General features: G+C 39.4%; 2 protein-coding genes across 3 annotated transcripts; one reads left to right on the top strand and one right to left on the bottom strand.

The window, feature by feature from the left end:
- Positions 1 to 1,057: 1,057 nt before the first annotated feature.
- LOC134620778 (calsequestrin-2-like) lies at positions 1,058 to 10,538 on the bottom strand. 2 transcript variants are annotated; one of them, XM_063467073.1, is made up of 12 exons: positions 10,347 to 10,538; positions 9,178 to 9,358; positions 6,697 to 6,781; positions 6,487 to 6,587; positions 4,832 to 4,940; positions 3,891 to 3,964; positions 3,247 to 3,377; positions 3,107 to 3,152; positions 2,916 to 2,970; positions 2,710 to 2,810; positions 2,504 to 2,578; positions 1,058 to 2,422 (listed from the first exon to the last, which is right to left on the bottom strand). In XM_063467073.1, the coding sequence occupies exons 2-12, from the start codon at positions 9,307 to 9,309 to the stop codon at positions 2,207 to 2,209; spliced, it is 1,125 nt and encodes a 374-aa protein (XP_063323143.1). In that variant the 5' UTR covers positions 9,310 to 9,358; positions 10,347 to 10,538; the 3' UTR covers positions 1,058 to 2,206. The 2 variants fall into 2 exon arrangements, with proteins under 2 accessions (XP_063323143.1, XP_063323142.1); XM_063467072.1 differs by lacking the exon at positions 10,347 to 10,538 and having other exon boundaries at positions 9,178 to 9,420.
- poglut1 (protein O-glucosyltransferase 1) lies at positions 9,983 to 17,735 on the top strand. Its single transcript, XM_063467074.1, has 11 exons — positions 9,983 to 10,141; positions 11,235 to 11,325; positions 11,515 to 11,658; positions 11,775 to 11,910; positions 12,013 to 12,134; positions 12,621 to 12,680; positions 12,829 to 12,928; positions 13,118 to 13,176; positions 13,544 to 13,711; positions 15,747 to 15,803; positions 15,897 to 17,735. The coding sequence occupies exons 1-11, from the start codon at positions 10,069 to 10,071 to the stop codon at positions 16,051 to 16,053; spliced, it is 1,167 nt and encodes a 388-aa protein (XP_063323144.1). The 5' UTR covers positions 9,983 to 10,068; the 3' UTR covers positions 16,054 to 17,735.
- The last annotated feature ends 76 nt before the right edge of the window (positions 17,736 to 17,811 follow it).

The following is a 17,811-nucleotide window of genomic DNA, read 5'->3' as shown; positions in this document are numbered from 1 at the left end:
CCTCTTACTTCTTGTAGCTTTGATTTTGAACAGAAATCTGCACCTTAATTCATCTTACTCCTGTCTTTTCTTTGTTCTTTGCTGTTTTTATTGAACCTTAGTCTCCGCATCTACAGTGTGATTTTGCAATTCCTCCTCTCCTGGGAGAAAGGAGAGAAATCCATCTTGTCCTTCATTTAGTCAGTCTTCACGTAAAACCCCATCACATCTGACATTCACAGCGACTTTGTCACCATGAAGCACTCGCACGGCATCCAACACTTACACCAATACCATGACTAGCTGTTTCTCGTCACGAGAGAGTGTGACATGTCTAGTTGCCCCAGGGTCATGTTTTAAATGCGCACACACTTGAATGTTTCTCATCACCTGGCATAGATTAACTGTAAATCCCCCATCATGATACAAACATCCTGTTGACACACTACATCACATCCTCCTCCAGGGGAATAACGAGTCTTGCACGGCCTTGTATTATTAATTCATGGCTAGACTCACAGTTTCATCAGGACTCTGTCCAATCCTCATGCAGCTCATCGGACCCCAGAGTGCCGCATTTGAGCCTGTCTCACCCTGATTCTTTCACCTCCGACCTCCCCCAGCTTCCAGCGTTCAGGTCCCTACTCCCATTAGGAGGCATAACAATACTGAATTATTTACCAGTGTTTGAATAATTCAAGGTGAAACACCCATTTACTGGCTGAGAAAATGTGCCAATCTGATCTGTCCTGGGAATCAGTAAGGACTTCCTTAATGAGGGTGAGAAGGGAATGAAGATACTCACAGGGTTCACTTTTATTTATTTTTTTTTGATGCAGTGTATATCACTATATGTCATATAAATATATATATATATACATACATATATACATATACATATATATATATATATATATATATATATATATATATATATATATATATATATATATATATATGTATGTATGTATGTATGCCTTCAGAGAGTAAGTGAAGTCAGCTGAATGGGAAGAACAAGATCCAGGCAATTAACACTTATGCCCTGCTGGGATAATAACTAGCCCAAAGGAGGAAATAGAAGCCACTGACATCAAGACAGGACACGCATGAAGGGTTTCATCCCAAGTCCAACATCCTAAGACTGTAGGCTAAGCAGAAGGAAGAAGTGTCAGAACCACACAAAGATCCATGAGTACATCAGGAAGATGGTCACAACTGGTCATGGGCTTAGTGAATACCTCAGGCAACAGAAAGCCAAAAAAGAAGCGAAGCAAGAAGAACCATCATGGAAGGATGGGCCCTTGCAGGACATGTACCACCAGCAGAGAGAAGAAATGGCTGATATCAAAAAATGTACCAATGTCTGGACAAAGTGGGACTGAAAAACAGCACAGAGGCAATAATCATGTCAGCACAGGAACAAGTTCTAAGCACAAGATCGATAGAGGCTGGGGTTTACTACACCAGGCAAGACCCAGGTGCAGGCTGTGTGAAGATCCAGCTCAGACAGGATACAGAAGGGTGGAAGATGCTAACAGGCAACCAAGTGGTTAGCATAGTATACAGAAACATATGTAAAAATGGGAGACGCCCCTTAGGGTGGTTAAGAATGACTGCGTCCTGTGAGATTTCTAGATACAGACAAACTAATGATGGCTAACCAGCTGGACCAAACCAGGACCCTCAAGCTCCCAGGCCTCTGGTAGAGGACACAAGTTTGAAGGATATTTGCATGCAAGTTTGCATGTTTGAGGCAAATCTTATATTTATAAAATAATATTAACACAGTGAGTCACAAGAAACAGTTTGAGCTTTAATGGTTGACATTTATTTTCACAGACATGCATACACTCAGAAGTTGCCATTGCTATCTTGGTCATGTAAACCTTAAAGTTGCTAAAAATAATTTTTTTGTTGTTGTTTATTAAAAATGCGGGTCAAATCACTATGTGTCATGAGTCAGAAACACACAAAAATGTATCACCTCACTGAATAATTCCTGTCAGCTTCATGGAATGTCTTAGCATCTCTTAGCTTGTTACTTTGGTTTTACAACCATAGTCAAAAACATCTAACATCTACACCATCTATGTTTTAGAATTTGTTTAATTTAGCATTTTTAAAGTCATTAGAAAAAAAGAGAGACATCTGAATTTGTCTACAATCTCATATTGTGATGTTCCAAGCTAGTTCAGGTCTGATCTGCGCGGATATAAAGCTTTGAGGGTCAGTTGTAGTTATCGTCATTATCTCCTTCATCTAGGTCATGAATTTCATCGCTGTCTTCCGTGATGTAGCTGTCAGGGTTTTCGGGCTCATCAGCGGACTCATCGTCGTCCTCGGTGTTCACCCTCCCTGACAGGACATCCTCTATCCAGTCCTCCAGCTCCTCTGCAGTGGGCAGGTCCTCATCATTGGACATGTCCAGCCAGACACTATCTGCCTGGAAAACAGAGAACCACAAAATTTAACGTCTTTAAAGTCTTTATTTTGGTGTTTTGTTAGAGTTTGATATTTTACTTACATCTGTCACATTGACCACACCGATCTGGGGTCTAAACAGGTCCAACTTAAAAGTTTTTTCCCAATAAGTGGTCAACTGTCAGGACAAGATAAACCAAGCTAACTTCAGACATTTTCTGCATTTAAACAATGGTAGAATTTTCCTGTGTAGAAATTGTTTATAAAGGATCATTTTAAAAACTATTTGGTTAAACAGGAAGACGGAACCAGAGGGAAGTCATCAGGGTCGATCCAGACAATACTCAGCTCTGGGTTGTTGGTATTGTCTCTGGCCACATCTTTCAGGATTTCCAGGAACTCATATCCATCTAAGGAAGAGACAAACAAAGTTATCTGAACTCAACTCCAGTTTCTAATCAAGATAAATAAGTGTAATGTTAAACAATAAAAAGCTCTGAATTACAGCTGCAGACCTGGATCTTCTTCCTCAGCAAAAGCAACAATATGTATTCCATCCATATCATCTTCCTACAGATGGGAAGAATTTAAAGATTTAGAGTAATTAGTAGTTTGAATTCAACGTTGGCTTCAATACATTTAAAGAAAATGCTTGTATACTATGCAATTTCTGCTTCCATCTGCTCTGATAAGACCAAACAATCACCCATATCTCAAACATATTCTCAGCCCGGAGCTTCCTCAAAGTAGCTCTGTAAGAAGCACATTTGTATTAAATCTCACACAAAGAAATGGTTGAAATTTTAAGTTTTTTTAATAAAACTTGAAAAAAAAAACCCCATTAACCTTCTGTGCTGGGTTACATATTCAACAATGTCTATCTCGGATAGAGGTCTTCCAGGCACGATGGCCGGCTCCTCCATGAATGGCTCATAGAAATTAACTTCATTCATCTTTAGGGAAAGATGTTTGGCTACCTAAAAAAAAAAAAGTTAAATGCCAAGATGTCACTTTAATGTTTTAGGGATGGTTTTCATTTTTTTTTATGTTTGAAGTAAAGCTCATTAATCAAGAGTTTCAACTAAATTAGCTATCTCCAGTCTTTTTCGGAAACGTATATTTGAGGAGTGATGTGAAGATAAAGACTTGAAACAGCTAGCCTAAGAGATCAGATTTAACAAAAAACAAACACTAACATTAATTTACATACTTTAAACAACCGGTGACATGCTATGTAGCACACTAAATAGTGAATTTCAGAGCTGCTAGCAGCTAGACTTTGATGCATTTGAATATAGCTGTGCTAGCTTTTTGCTAGCATGGCAAAAGTAAGCTAACAAGCTACTTGTTATTTACACACAGAAATTAATATAAGTTGCATTTAATTAATTCTGTATTCTAATTTATTATGGTTAGTGTGTTTTAAGTAATTATGGTGCATGTTACTGTAAAACAAAGTACAGTGTAGTATATTTTCTGTTAAGACTTACAGATTTATCGAATGTAGCAAAAAACTTGATGTAAGGCTGAAACCGCTCTGAGGCTTCCTGGAAAGCCTTGAAATCTAAAAAACGAAAACAAAAATGGGAGCTGGAAATGAATTTGAGAGAGATTGACAGGAACAAAAGCTGAAGTTCAGCAGTGACATTCTATAGTGATGGTGTGATGAGAAAGGCAAGAAGTGAAAGGCAGTGTCTTCATTCAATTTCTCATCAGATTCTGGCATCTTCATCCCAGTAACCAACTTTCCCTTAATACAGTTTTATACACTTGTAACACGATCCTAGTTCTCTTCCCAACAAGGTCACCACCAGGGACCGACCTATATCTGGACAGAAATAGGCTTCATAATGAAAATTTGTGTCACTGTCGTATTGGCCGGATAGTATCTTCCCTGCCTCACTTTTTCTCCTTTTTTTGTGAGAAGAACTATAATTGCAGTTTGACCTAATAGATGGGGAGCCAGAAGCTATTTAAAGGCTGTCATGAGACTGACTGAGACTAGCAAAGTCTAGAATCAGGTTTTCATTTAGCAGCCAGTAAGGCTATACAAAATATATCTCCATCAACCTCTAGATTCCATTAACATCTCTGAAGCACAATAAAACAACTTCATGGTACACTGAAAGAGTGTAGGTATAGGTTCAACCACACACTCCTAGTCTTTGTAAATTCCTTTAGAACTGCTCTTGTTTAAATGTAGATATACTTGGCCAGAGGGGCCGATGGCGCAATATGGCAGCCTCGCTTCTGTCAGTCTGCCCCAGGGCAGCTGTGGCTACAACTGTAGCTTGCCTCCACCAGTGTGTGAATGTGAGAGTGAATGAATAGTGGAATTGTAAAGCGCTTTGAGGGTCTCAAAAAGCGCTATATAAATGCAATCCATTATTATTATTATTATATTGACATATGAGTTTGATGCTAAACTAACATGAATCTTCTCCTTTGAAATAACCAATGAGGCGGATGTCTTCCTCCATCCTCTCAAAGGCTCGCACCTCCATGGCATTATTGATCATCTCTACTGGGTCTTCCAACACCTAAGAGCAGTATAACACAGAAGGAAAACATGTTAGTCATTATTTAGGTAACTTAATCAGTTTGGTATAGTTGGATCAGTTCCAGTCTCATACACTTTTGTTTAATGTGGACTCATAATTACATGCAGCTTTGATTAGCTTAGCATTAGCACTGAAGATAGCAAACAGCTAGCTTGGCTCATGCCATGGTAATATAATCCACCTAACAGAGTTGAAATACAAGGTACTGTTACCTAAAAGTAACTGTTGCGCTAAACCTACCTTGGAAGGGTCTTGATGCATTCTCAATCATCCAGGAAAGTAAATCTCCAAAAGTTGATTCTGTTCATCTGGACGTAGCGCTACGTCCAGATGAACAGAATCAACTTTTGGAGACTACCTTGGAAGGCATATACATGTCAGTCAATAATCAATACAAAGCAATAATGCTGAACTTGTGCATGATGCAGTCCTAAAAACTTTACTTAAAATGAAGTAAATGTATCAGGAACCAGGGGCCCAATTAAGGCCCTATTCACTGTTCTTTTAAAATAAATATCTTGTGCAATATGCCGTGTAAACCCAAACGCTTAAATTAATTAAAAATATTTAAGTTTTCATATTTTTAAATTGGAGTTCTTGTTTTTTAATAAATTGCACTATTTTGAGGATTAAGTAATCACCTCTTAAAGGTAACATTTCTCTGTCGTCAGTTGCATTGTTTAAATGTGAATGTGTGCATGTGCTGATAGTCAATAGGACTGAATTAATGTCGAGAATATTGCACATGCAGTAATAAAGAGTGTAAAAAAAAAGCCTGCAGGAAGAGCAGTAAAAGCAAAAACCAAAGGAAATCTATTAGTCAGCTCTAGCTCGCACTTGTCTTTTAATAATACAGCTTACTGAGTGGATGCTATGATATTAGAAGAAAAAGCTCTAGGATTCCAGAGCTTATAGATTTGACTAAGATGCTATTATTTGGCAAAATTATTAGTGCATTGACCTAAATGTGCATAATAGATATTTGATCCATATTAGATAGATAGAAGCTGTGATGCCATGAGTGAAGGGGCTTGTTAAGCTATTGCTTAGCCTGAGTAGACGGCACAGGCTTCTTAGTGAGTTCTGCAAACTTTAATCTCTCTCCACTAAACTTTTGCACAACAAAAGTAAGGCAGAACCTTCTTATGTTTACAAAAAGAACTCCAACAACGTTGAGTAAAAGGGAGTTTTATATTAACTCATTACTTTTAATATTATGGTAATTTATCTTAGCCTGTGGGAAATGTGAATGAAAAATCATCATCAAAAGTATATGAGATTTAACTGTAATCAAAAGGGACCTGTAGCAGTTGTGTCACTGCCTTAACTTTTCTGATAACTTAGTTTACAGTGCATTTTTTATATGAGGTACACATGACGGTTACTAAAATGTGTGTTGTTGAAGAGCTTATTGATGTTGCAGTTGTGATATGTTAGGGATTCAACTAATTAACGAGGCTGAAGATTGATTGTTTTTGTGGGTAACGTAACTGCCGTCTGAAAAGCATCAGATTTTACTACTCACATCCAACAGGAACTCCACCAGAGTGTCTGCTGAGAGCTCCCCGTCAAACTCAATCACACGGTCGTCCTTGAACACGTACAAGCTGCCCACCTCCTCCAGTCCTATTTAGACAACAGATCCAACACTTTCAAAACAATACATTACTAGTAAAATGGTATAAGAAAACCATATGAGTGGATAAGCCCAGAGCAACACAGATGCAGTACATACCCAGTTTCTTGGCCACTTTGACATCCTTCTGGGAGTCCACCATTCCAAAACCGATGTCTTTGTTCTCCAGGACTTGAGCTGTAAGCTGTGTTCAAGAACAACAACTCATTCAGCATTGTGACTCTATTAAAATACTCCATAAAAACACTTAAAAAAAAACCTAGATCAGGAACATCACCTAATTAGGATGATTTTCTGAATGGCATCTAGGATGAAACGTTAAAAATGAGATTTAATGTTCACTATTTGTGTCGGGCCTTGTTGCACCAAGTTGGCAGTCATACAGGATGGACCATTCTTTTGAAGCTGATTGTCTCATCCTCATCTTCAAACTCACCTGCCACATTCTGACTTGAGAGTGCTGCTGTAGCTCACCTGGTTGAGCAGCTCGTCAAACCCAGGCCTACTTGTCTGTCCCAGACTGTTTCCTGTATGTCATCCCCCTCACTTTCCCTCCAGCTTCCTGTCTACTTTCTGCACTGACCTATCCAGTAACGGCAAAATACCTCATGTTCTGAAATCTCTTCATCGTGTTCTAAATGTTGTCTCTTTTCTAAAATCACAGAGGTCACCATCGTGATTGGTAAGGAGTTACGCATATACAAACAAACACATGTGACACCCTCAGCCATACTAACAGCAGCAGATTGGGATTTAAACCTTGTTATTTAGGTTAGGAAAAGATTATGGTTCAGGTCAATATTAAGTGCAAATCTGGGTCAAGTTTCATAGTGACCTTCAGGATATTGTTGTCCAAGTAGCCAGAGAGTACTTCCTCTCGGCTCTTGGTGGGAGGCTTTTGGCCAGTTTAGGGGCTTCGACGCTGAAATAGGTGCAGTAAAACACCAGTGTTGGCAATTGGGAGCAAGACGCAAGAGCATAGCTGGTAAATTAAATAATAGTTGGTGACTTTTTATTTGACTTTTAAATAAAACTGTACAGTGTGGACATGTGTGGACTAAAACCACCTGGTAAGTAAACCTTGAGATAAGAAACACTGGTGTGAACACCCTCTGCTCAGCGCTTTGATTTAGCTCTGACTTCTATGCTGTGTACTTGAGCCGACATCCACAGCTGCAGCCGTCTTCGTCAATACATCTTTTCATTACCAAGATGTCTGTGTGCTGAGAGCCCTCTGTGGAGTTTTCTTGTTAGAAGGAAGCTGTGAGTCAGGACTGCTTGCCTTTCAGCTTGCAGTTGTTGAGGAAGGATAACAGATTTAGAAAACCACTGAGGAGGGGGTTTACTTTGTGTATTTCTGCTTTCCAAGAGTGCACGAAACATGACAGAAATGTGAAACTGAAAATGTTGCCAAAGGTGAATACTAACAAATAAAAAAGGCCTTCAAGATGAGAAGGAAAGGAGTGTGAGAGCAAATCTTCTGATTTCTAGTTCAAAGGAAGATAGTAAAGAGAATTGGGAGCAAGCTATAATTAACAAAATGACCTAGAAACAATCCCTGGATATATGTAAACCACAGCGGAGTGCACAAAATGGGATTAAAAGGACTGCTTGCCAGTTAAGAGTGTGCACAGGTAAAACATAGATCCAGTCTAAGGAGAGAGTCTATACTTCAAGAAGACAGAGGAAACATGAGGCAGTCGCTGTCTGATTTCTCCTAGAACGCAAAGTATCAGTGACTACTTGTGACAAGTTTGCATGGCAGAATGTAATCTGCAGGGATTTGAGCTATAGCTCAGCATCCGGTATCCCACAACAGATCCATCTCTCATTTCCTCGTGTCTTCTTTGATCAGTAGTGATACATTTCCCATAGCTTCCAGATATTTGCAAACCTGAAAAACTCAGGAGCAATGAATTTTGTGAAGAGTTTTTAAAACCAGTTCATTGTTTATGAAGGTTCATGATAGTAACATCCAGCAGATCGCTAGTGACCCCCTTAGAGTCAGGAATAGGGTTAACAGGGATTAACATTCACCTTGGGATATATTTTTTTGCCTATCCAACGTGGTCTAAAGCTACAGAGCTAATGTGTGAGGCTCTATATTGGTCTTTGGCCTAAATACGAATACCATCATCCTCATAGGCAATATGTTTAGTATGTTAGAATGCTAAATACTGCTAAGGCTTCTGGAAATGTGATTTTTCGCCACAAAGCAACTGTTGATCAACTGGTCAATAAACACAAAACGAATCAGCAATCCTAATAACTGCTTCTCCCAAATCTGATTTTTCAAGCAGAGAAGGCACTTTATGTTATAATTCATCATCAGAAAGAATTCTTTATGGAGCATTAACGCCTGAACCACATGAGTTAGCAATTCTGTTTAATGCTTATCAAAACATGGGAAAAAAAACTCTATAAAAAAGTAGATTACATCATTATACTTCCACATTTCTCACTTTCCTTTCACAGTTAACTCCATTTTATAATACACAAAGAATATCATCACCGAGCCACTTGCCCTGCAGTCTGTGACACATACTGTCTCACCTCTTCCCACCTCAACCAGTTTCTCACCTCCAACACCAGCTCTGTCATCTGGAACCTCTTCTGAAGACCCTTGTTGGCCGGCAGAGGTTCGTGGTAGAACAGGCACAGCAGGTCATATCTCTTCAGAGCCTTTTTGTAGTTGCGCTCATTGATGTCCATCACCCTGTCTTTCCCGTCAAAATTGGGGAACTCTAGACCTTCCTCGGCACTGCAAAGGAAAACCAGGTTAAGGCAGAGGCCAGATAGAAGAGAGAGCCACATGTGTTGCATTTTTGTTCAGCTGTGGATGTGTTTGCAAAAAAATAAAAAATAAAAATCCAAGATCCTCTCAAGACCAAACTTGAAGAAATTGGCTATAAATGAGATCTGCAATTCATCCACAGATTTGATCTCTATTATATCTCCAGCAAATCTGAAATACTCTGTCTAATATTTCATTGAACCCCCTGCTTCTTTTTATTGCCCTCTTTTGATAGCTCTCCCTCTCCACCTGTCTTCTGTCTCTTCCTCTCTCTGTCACTTACTGCCCAAATCTCAGGAGGGTCTCTTTCCTCCTCCTTTTCTCTCTGTGATGGAGAAACTCATTATATTGAGCACATTTGAAGTATAATAATTCATGAGGATGCTGTCATGCCCTTGAAATAAACTCGTGATTTCATCAACCACTAAATCAGTAACGTCATTACCTATGTGGCAGTGTTTGTACGTTTGAAAATCATGCCTTATGTTGTAAATAACTAGCGGTAACTGAAGATTTTAGACCAACAATCCCTCAGTGTTTTAAGCTTTACGGTAACGAACAAATGAATTTCACTGCGAGCATTACCGTAATGACTGTAACCCAGCCAGAAGCAGCGGACCGCAGATAACAACGGCGCTGATTCTTCTCGTCAGACAAAGCTGGAGGATAGAGGGGAAATGGAGTGGTTTTGGTTGTGGAGGATTTTAATAGTAGTGCAAGTTTTTCACGCGTGTTTGGCCGGTGCTTCAGGTAATCTATTTTTAAACACCTACGCCTTTTGAATTTGTTAAAAAAAAAAGAACTAGCGAGCTTTTATTTGTCCGTCGCTCTTTGAGATAACTTCTGGCGCTATAGGCAACCATCAATTCACCGGTGTTAGCAAACCTAGCCCAGCAGCTAACTTTTAGGTTGGTATGAATTATGGCTAAGAGTTAGCTCTTTCTCTAACACTCACATTCAGTACGATAATTTATAGTCGAGCCATTACATGACAGAGTGTTTTTCGTGCAGGAGTTACTTGAAGTGCTGTTAACCTGTATGGTCTGCTTGCTCTAAAAAAACCTAACCTACACAAACAAATACATTGATTCTATGTAAATTAGCAACTTGCAAACTGCGAAAACTGCGAAAAAGCCGCGCGTGTAGGCTTTTCCTTGCTCTTTAGACTCCATCGACGTGTGTTCTCTTTTAACGGATTGTGCAAATGCTCTGGCTTAAGCAAAGGGAAGCTCAAAAGTAAGCTCTCAGCCCCTTATAAAGCCCTTGTAAAGCCCTTATAAAGCCTAAGACTGTAATATGCTGCAAACTTTAACAGCACAATCGAGGTGTCCACTCATATTTCAAAGTTTCTTCAAATTTAATATCACACACATCTTTGTTGTAGATTTTTTTTTAATTAATAATGAATATCTGAACTGTTATTAGTAAAAGGGACTGAAAACAAAAAGAACATACAGGCAGCTGCGAATCTGGTTAGCTACAATACATTAAAAATAACACGTCTGTTCTTCCCTAAATATTTCCTTAGACTGGCAAACAACACTTCCTGCTTCCTGGTGTGTACTGGATCATTGTCCTGCTGCATAGGTGTGCTTCAGCCAGACATTTTCATTCAGGATTTTTTGGTAGAGAGCAGAATTCATGGTTCCATCAATTACAGCAATGAGCCATTTCTGCCCACTCGCTTTCTTCCCGTTGAATCAAGAACACTGACTTTAACTGAGTCAAGTGAGGCCTGCAGTTCTTTTTAGATGCTGGGCTCTTTTGTGACCTACTGAATGATTTTGACTCTATTAAATGTGATGCAAAATAGCAAAATCTCCATTTATATGTGATGTTGCAGGCAACCAGTGGAAGAAAATTAAAGAAAGGATATCAGATACTTTTAAAGGGTACACTCCATGTGAACCTGTCAACTGTAGCTGCCACCTAAGGTTGGTGCACTTTACCTTTCTTGCATATGAACTGAATCCAGGCAAAAGATCATTCTGTTAGAAACCTCTTTATTATGAAATAGGTGTCAGATCTATGTATAGTATCTGACATACTGATCACATGCATGTTTATAGCTTCATTCCCATTGTGTAAGTTAAGCATAATATGAACTTTGCCGTCTGTCTCAGTGTCCTACAGCATGACTTGCAGACCTTTAAAGGGGGGATTTCACAGGATGTCATGGCTGCTACGGTTCAGAGAGGAGTGGGAACCCACTACCAGATCATTGGACACAAGCTGTACAGGGAGCAAAACTGCATGTTCCCTGCTAGGTAAAGCAGGACCTGGTGTGATTTTTAGAAATTGATCAGATACAAGTCATTGTTACTTGTCTGAACATCAGGTAGTTATATCCATGACACGATGTGGGCCACTTCCCTGTTTTCAGGTGCAGTGGGGTGGAGCACTTCATACTGGAGGTGATTGACAAGCTGCCTGACTTAGAGATGGTTGTAAATGTGAGGGATTACCCTCAAGTCCCCCACTGGGTGCAGCCAACCCTGCCAGTCTTCTCTTTCAGTAAGGTCAGAATGTGGGCAGTGTTTTTTAGGCACACGTGGATGTATTATTACTATTATTAAGTGCAGTAAGTGTTCTTGAAATGTGGATGTTTGTTTTTTAAGTAGACCTCAGACTACAACGACATCATGTACCCAGCATGGACATTTTGGGAAGGCGGGCCTGCTGTGTGGCCCATTTACCCCACCGGACTGGGAAGATGGGATCTGATGAGGGATGACCTTAAAAAGTAAGGTTTGCACTCTAGTGAGGAGAGGAGCTGACTAGTGAACGTACAGTTTGGACCATTGTCCAATTATGTGCACTGAAGAAATTAGAAATGTAATTTAGAAATTACAGTCAATTTTATACACAGTCCCGCATTTTTTGAAGCTCAAAGTGAATTGGACAAACTACCATAATCTTAAATGTAATAATATTCCAGCATTTGGAGGAATCCTGCAGCTTCTGTCAGCAGTCACATCAATGAACACTAGTGTTCCACTGGTAGCCATACTGATGACATCACAATGTTCCCACCGTGTTTGATGATGTGGTATGGCTCGGATCATGAGCTGTTCCTCTTGTTCTCCATACTTTGAATTCATTTAGGTGGTCCTTTTTCATATCCTTATTAAAAGAATATGTCCACTTTTTTCTATATTAAATAAAAAATGTTGATTTTAAAGTACAAGATTTCTAATAGTACTACTGCTAATAATGTGTTGTGTTTTAGATCTGCAGCACAGTGGCCATGGAAGAAGAAAGAGTCTAAAGGATTTTTCAGAGGTTCCAGGTCAGTGTTGTGAAGATGTTTACTTTGTGTAACTCTCTATGGAAATTCTTTTTATTCTTTTTCTTTTCATATGCATTTACATGATATGTGTAGCTTGCTGTAGGACCCTAAATCATGTCTTCTGGACTGTGCTCTGTTTCTTTGGTAGAACCAGCCCTGAGCGCGACCCTCTCATCCTTCTGTCCAGAGAAGCTCCAGAGCTGGTAGATGCAGAATATACAAAGAACCAAGCCTGGAAGTCTGAGAAGGTCAATCACACTGACACCACACCACACGGAGCTCACAGACTTTTGCAATAATCTGAAATCAGTAAGATTCTTTTTAAATTGATCCTGCTTATATACGATCATTTCATTGTTATAGGACATATTAGTCACTTTTACAGTGGAATCCATCAGACTGACTTTAAATGACTTTCTGTATTTGCTGCATTTTAGGATACTCTTGGGAGACCCCCTGCCAAGGAAATTCCCCTGGTAGATCACTGCAAATACAAGTGAGCTCATTCTCTTGACATTGCCTGTATTTCATTCATATTTAAAGAGGAACCATTATACTCTTTCCCAGCTCTGTGTGATCTACAAATCAGAATGATCCTCCTGAAATCCTGGGCCTTAGGTCTGCCTTACATTTTATCCTCTGTCTGAAACAAGGCTTTTTAGCTCCAATTCTTTAAACCACCTTCCTTCTGATTGGCTGCTCATTGCAAACAGAAGGATTGAGCTGCAGGTGCTGTGGCGACACCCTCGTGGCATGAGAACAGCCAAAAGTAGCTTTTATAAAGACATGTTCTATAGCTGAGTTTACAGCAGCTTTGTTGTGCCATGCAGTCTAACGGATGACTTCTTTCCAATCTCCTGCAGGTATTTGTTCAACTTCCGTGGTGTGGCAGCAAGTTTTCGCTTCAAACATCTCTTCCTGTGCGGCTCCTTGGTGTTTCACGTGGGAGACGAATGGCAGGAATTCTTTTACCCTCAGCTCAAGCCCTGGGTCCACTACATCCCAGTCAGGCAGGATCTGTCGGATCTCAGGTAGGTCAGCTTGTGTCCTCAGTAGAGATGGACTGATCTGATATTGCGTATCGGTATCGGTCCGATACTGACCTAAATTACTGGATCGGATATCGGAGAGAAATAAAAAATGTAATCCGATCCATTAAATATCACGAAAGCACCTCACAAAACTTGCGACATGGCGTAACTCAGCTCATAACCTTAGCACGTTGAGCAGTATGCGTCATGTGATAGAGCGGCTGTGGCGTGCGAGACCTCTCAGCAGTCTGGTTGAGCATTTGGAGCCTCGCTACCAAACCGGCATTTCATCTCCAAGAAAGTTTACTTCTCTCTGGGATAACTTTCTCGGAGATGAAATGCCGGTGCAAGTGTGTAAGTTCATCTCTGAATATTTGTCCCACGTTAAGCTTAACAACCGATATATGGAGCGGCTGCCTCTTCTCTCCCCCTCACTCTCCTGCTGCTACTTCAATCATGAAACTGATCAATAATCGGCTGATCGGCTTTTCTGTTGCGACTCCCGTCTCTCTTGTTTGTTTTTTCGCCCACTTTACACAAGAAAGAGGAAACCAGCGGATAAACAACAGCAGCACGTTTAAGCTTGATAAGCTGTTGTTAGAATTTATTTAATATTACTTTCCACACCAGGATCCTTTTCTACACACGGCTGGTAACTGTGCAGCAAAGTTTAGCCAGGGGGGCAGGTAGGGCATTAACAGGTAAAGGGGGGCACAAAGAAATACTTTTCTTTCTTATTCTCATTTAAAATATCTAGCTTTTAATAAATAATTATCTGAATCTTACACCCAAAGTTTTAATCTGATGTAAAATGTATAGAAGTCCATTACTGTATATAGTAACTATTAAGTCTAATATACCCTGTGTGTATGTGCTCAATGTAAGCTATACTACTTTTTCCTTTGGGGAGGTGCCATCTGTGCAGTCTGCAAATTTGTTGAAGAAAGATGTTGAATCTATTTAAATATCCTTGAAAAATAATTGATTTCTGTGCATTTTTTTTCACACTGCATCAAAGTTAAGTTGATTATGTCGATTAAGCGTCATGAGGTGGAGGGTGGGGGGGTGGTTCTCTATTTTTTTTGTGCTGGGAGTTTGCAACCCTATTAGTTAGGTTGTTTAATATTTCTGCTAAGTACTCTTTAAAACACCAGAATAGGGAGGATGGTGCAGGTTTAAGTTTATTAGATTGATCAGTTTTGCTGAACTATGAAATATTTTGGGTGCAGTGTATTTTTTGCATACAGGTATAACAGAATAGCTTTACTGTTTTTTGTTTTTTTTTAAACTTCAGTATGAACCTATACAAAATGCAGCAAGATATTTTAAAAAAAATAGTTTTATTGATTAAAAATACACTATATCGGATTCATATCGGTATCGGCAGATATCCAAATTTATGATATCGGTATCGGACATAAAAAAGTGGTATCGTGCCATCTCTAGTCCTCAGACATGTGGATGAAGTCTGTGTGTGCATCGTTCGTTTTGTTGTTTAAATGTATTTGTTAAGACGTCCCTTTGGTTTAGAAAAGAAGATGGCAGCTTGTGTTCGTGGATGGAGGAAAAAAAGAGTCTTTATACAGTGTGTGTGTGTAGCCTTCTGTCTGTTGTCCAATTTAAAAATGTGAGGTCTTTTATATTCCTTTTATAGAACAAAGGAACGTATTTACAACCAGCTTTGACAATTTAAACCTGATGACACACAATAATAATTTGTTATATAGGTAAATGTGCAAATTTACACATTTTAATTGCATCCTTGAACATATAGTGATACGCTGACTGTATATTTCAAGCCAAAGCGTTTGGATAAATGCCAACAAGCTGGTGAAACAACTAATAGCTTGTAGCAAACCAGAGAGCTTGACAAGAAGGCTGGATAGGGATTTTAAAGTGAGCTCTCAAACTTTATTTATTACTTTATTTCAGGTTTTATTTTGAAAGATCTCTATTCTATGCAAGCCCAAGAGTACTATTTGCCAAGTAAGGAAGAATTTGCAAATATCAATGTGTCTGCACTCTGTGTCCTCAGGGAGCTGCTCCAGTTTGTTAAAGAGAACGATGCCATCGCGCAGGAAATAGCTACAAGGTGAGAGATCAGAACTTCATGATTGAGCAGGAGTAGCTGCGATAACCTTCTCCCAGCATCACGTGACTTTTCTGCTTCCCAACCTCTCTACAGGGGGAAGGAATTCATCCTCAACCACCTGCGAATGGAAGATGTTTCATGCTACTGGGAAAGACTTCTGACCGAGTTCAGCCAGCTTCTCACCTACAAACCCCAAAGAAAGAACAGCTACAACCAGATAGTCCACCGAGCCAGCAAAACAGAGCTGTAAGACAGACTGTGTTGGACCAGACTGTGAAGATTCTGACTGTAACTGAACCAGGGCGTACGGTTTGCTTTCAAGCAGCACTGTGTCATGTTGTTAGTATTCAGTTTTTATCTGTTTTTATTTACCGATCTGAAGTCTGACGCTTTAACGCTGTCTTCATGTATTTGTGTTTATTACAGTGTTTGAGACCAGTGTGGACCACACAATGACCCACATGTCCACCAGTTAGTGGGCTTAGATTACACAGCTGTACAAGCAGCTGACTGTAGATGCTGCCAGTAATTAATCTGTGCCCACAAGATTCTATCAGTATCTTTCGAAAGAGGGGGGAAAAGTGTGCACACTGTTTCTCTGTGGTGTACATTCTTCCATCAGATTACGTGACTGACACGTCTCTCTAAAAGAGCCAGCATTTGCAAGAGTACACTAAGGATCCCTCCATCAATGCATTCTTGTGAAATTTTCCTTTTGTTCATGAAGAATCTTCAGGTGCCACTAGGGGGCTTATGTGCCAAAGTCCTTACTGATCACTCTGGTTTGATGAGTTCAGTACTTCCAGATGTGACGACTGTTTTGTTTTTGCGCCTGTTATCCATCTAACCAGCACAAGTGCGTAACTATAACGCATGTTTTTAAGCCACTAAAGAGGCAATCCATTATTTTACACATCAGTTTATTTTTATTTGTCAAAAAGTTATAGCTGTGATTGTTATTTTGATTATATTATAGTGACATTATCAAGGTTAGTGGAAATCATGATGTAAAGGGTAATGATGTAAAGGAAAATCCGAGGGGTTGTTGGTGGATATCAGTTTGGGAGTAACTTTTATAACTAGATTACATGTGAATATTTAGACTCTGTAGGCGAGAGGCAAGAATTTTGGTACTAGAAGCTTTCTGGTTTGTGTTTTGTTGTCCAGTTGTAGATCTGGTTTTTGAGCAGCTTTGGTTGCATGCAGGTAACTTGTCCATGTAGAGAGCAAAAGAGCAATTACTCCTACTGATGGGCTCCTAGATTGGTCCGACAGTTGTTTTTATTGAAACTAAAACTTTAATTCTCCAGGAAAGGATCATAATGGAAATATAATGCACTCCTGTCTTTAAGTCATTGAAAACTGTAATGGAAATGGACGACAGGTGTTCAGATATTTACAAAAGATGTGTAATTATGAAGTGGTAGTTAAGGTTACCAGGTTTACCATGTTGGGATAATTTAATGAACAACAAATAGTTTGATATTGAATGAATCTATGTTTAGTACAGTTAGTGAAAATAATGTGTAGTCCACCTACCATACATTAAAGTAGTGGCTAAAACTGGTAAGATGAATGTCTGAGGATCATGTGGTAGTAGAATTTCTTCTTTGCCACCAGTGAAGTTGATTGCAAAGCTTTGCTAAAGATAAGTTTTGTTACACTGCCCTCTACTGGGCAACTGGAAATTAGCTATATCAGTCTACATTTCACCGCCATCGATTTCATAACATAGATAGAAGGACACTTTCTTTTACACAAAGTGCCAGCAGTGAGCAATAATATTCAGAGTAACCACTTTGTTTACCATTTCTGATGAAGCTGCCTTGATATCAAGACATTATAGATGATGTAACTGATACATGATCATGTTGAATATGTTGTAGTATTCGGTTATTTGAGGAAAAAAAGAAGCTGAGATGATGTGTCTGGTCATAGTGTTTGTTTTTATCTCAATAAACTGGTTAAAACTTTTTAACACTGTCTTTGTCACGCTTTTGTCTTTGTT

This window comes from Pelmatolapia mariae, linkage group LG23 (genome assembly GCF_036321145.2).
Source record: "Pelmatolapia mariae isolate MD_Pm_ZW linkage group LG23, Pm_UMD_F_2, whole genome shotgun sequence".
Lineage (NCBI taxonomy): Eukaryota > Metazoa > Chordata > Actinopteri > Cichliformes > Cichlidae > Pelmatolapia > Pelmatolapia mariae.
The sequence above is the reverse complement of the archived record's forward strand: the minus strand, read 5'-3'. Positions and strand labels throughout refer to the sequence as shown.

Coding starts and splice junctions, on each gene's coding strand:
- poglut1 (XM_063467074.1), top strand. CDS start 10,069: ATGGAGTGGTTTTGGTTGTGGAGGATTTTAATAGTAGTGCAAGTTTTT. Junction 10,142..11,234: donor GTGTTTGGCCGGTGCTTCAG/GTAATCTATTTT, acceptor GTGATGTTGCAG/GCAACCAGTGGAAGAAAATT. Junction 12,681..12,828: donor GGATTTTTCAGAGGTTCCAG/GTCAGTGTTGTG, acceptor TTTCTTTGGTAG/AACCAGCCCTGAGCGCGACC.
- LOC134620778 (XM_063467072.1), bottom strand. CDS start 9,420: ATGCAACACATGTGGCTCTCTCTTCTATCTGGCCTCTGCCTTAACCTG. Junction 6,588..6,696: donor CAAAGTGGCCAAGAAACTGG/GTATGTACTGCA, acceptor TTGTCTAAATAG/GACTGGAGGAGGTGGGCAGC. Junction 3,153..3,246: donor TATGTAACCCAGCACAGAAG/GTTAATGGGGTT, acceptor TGCTTCTTACAG/AGCTACTTTGAGGAAGCTCC.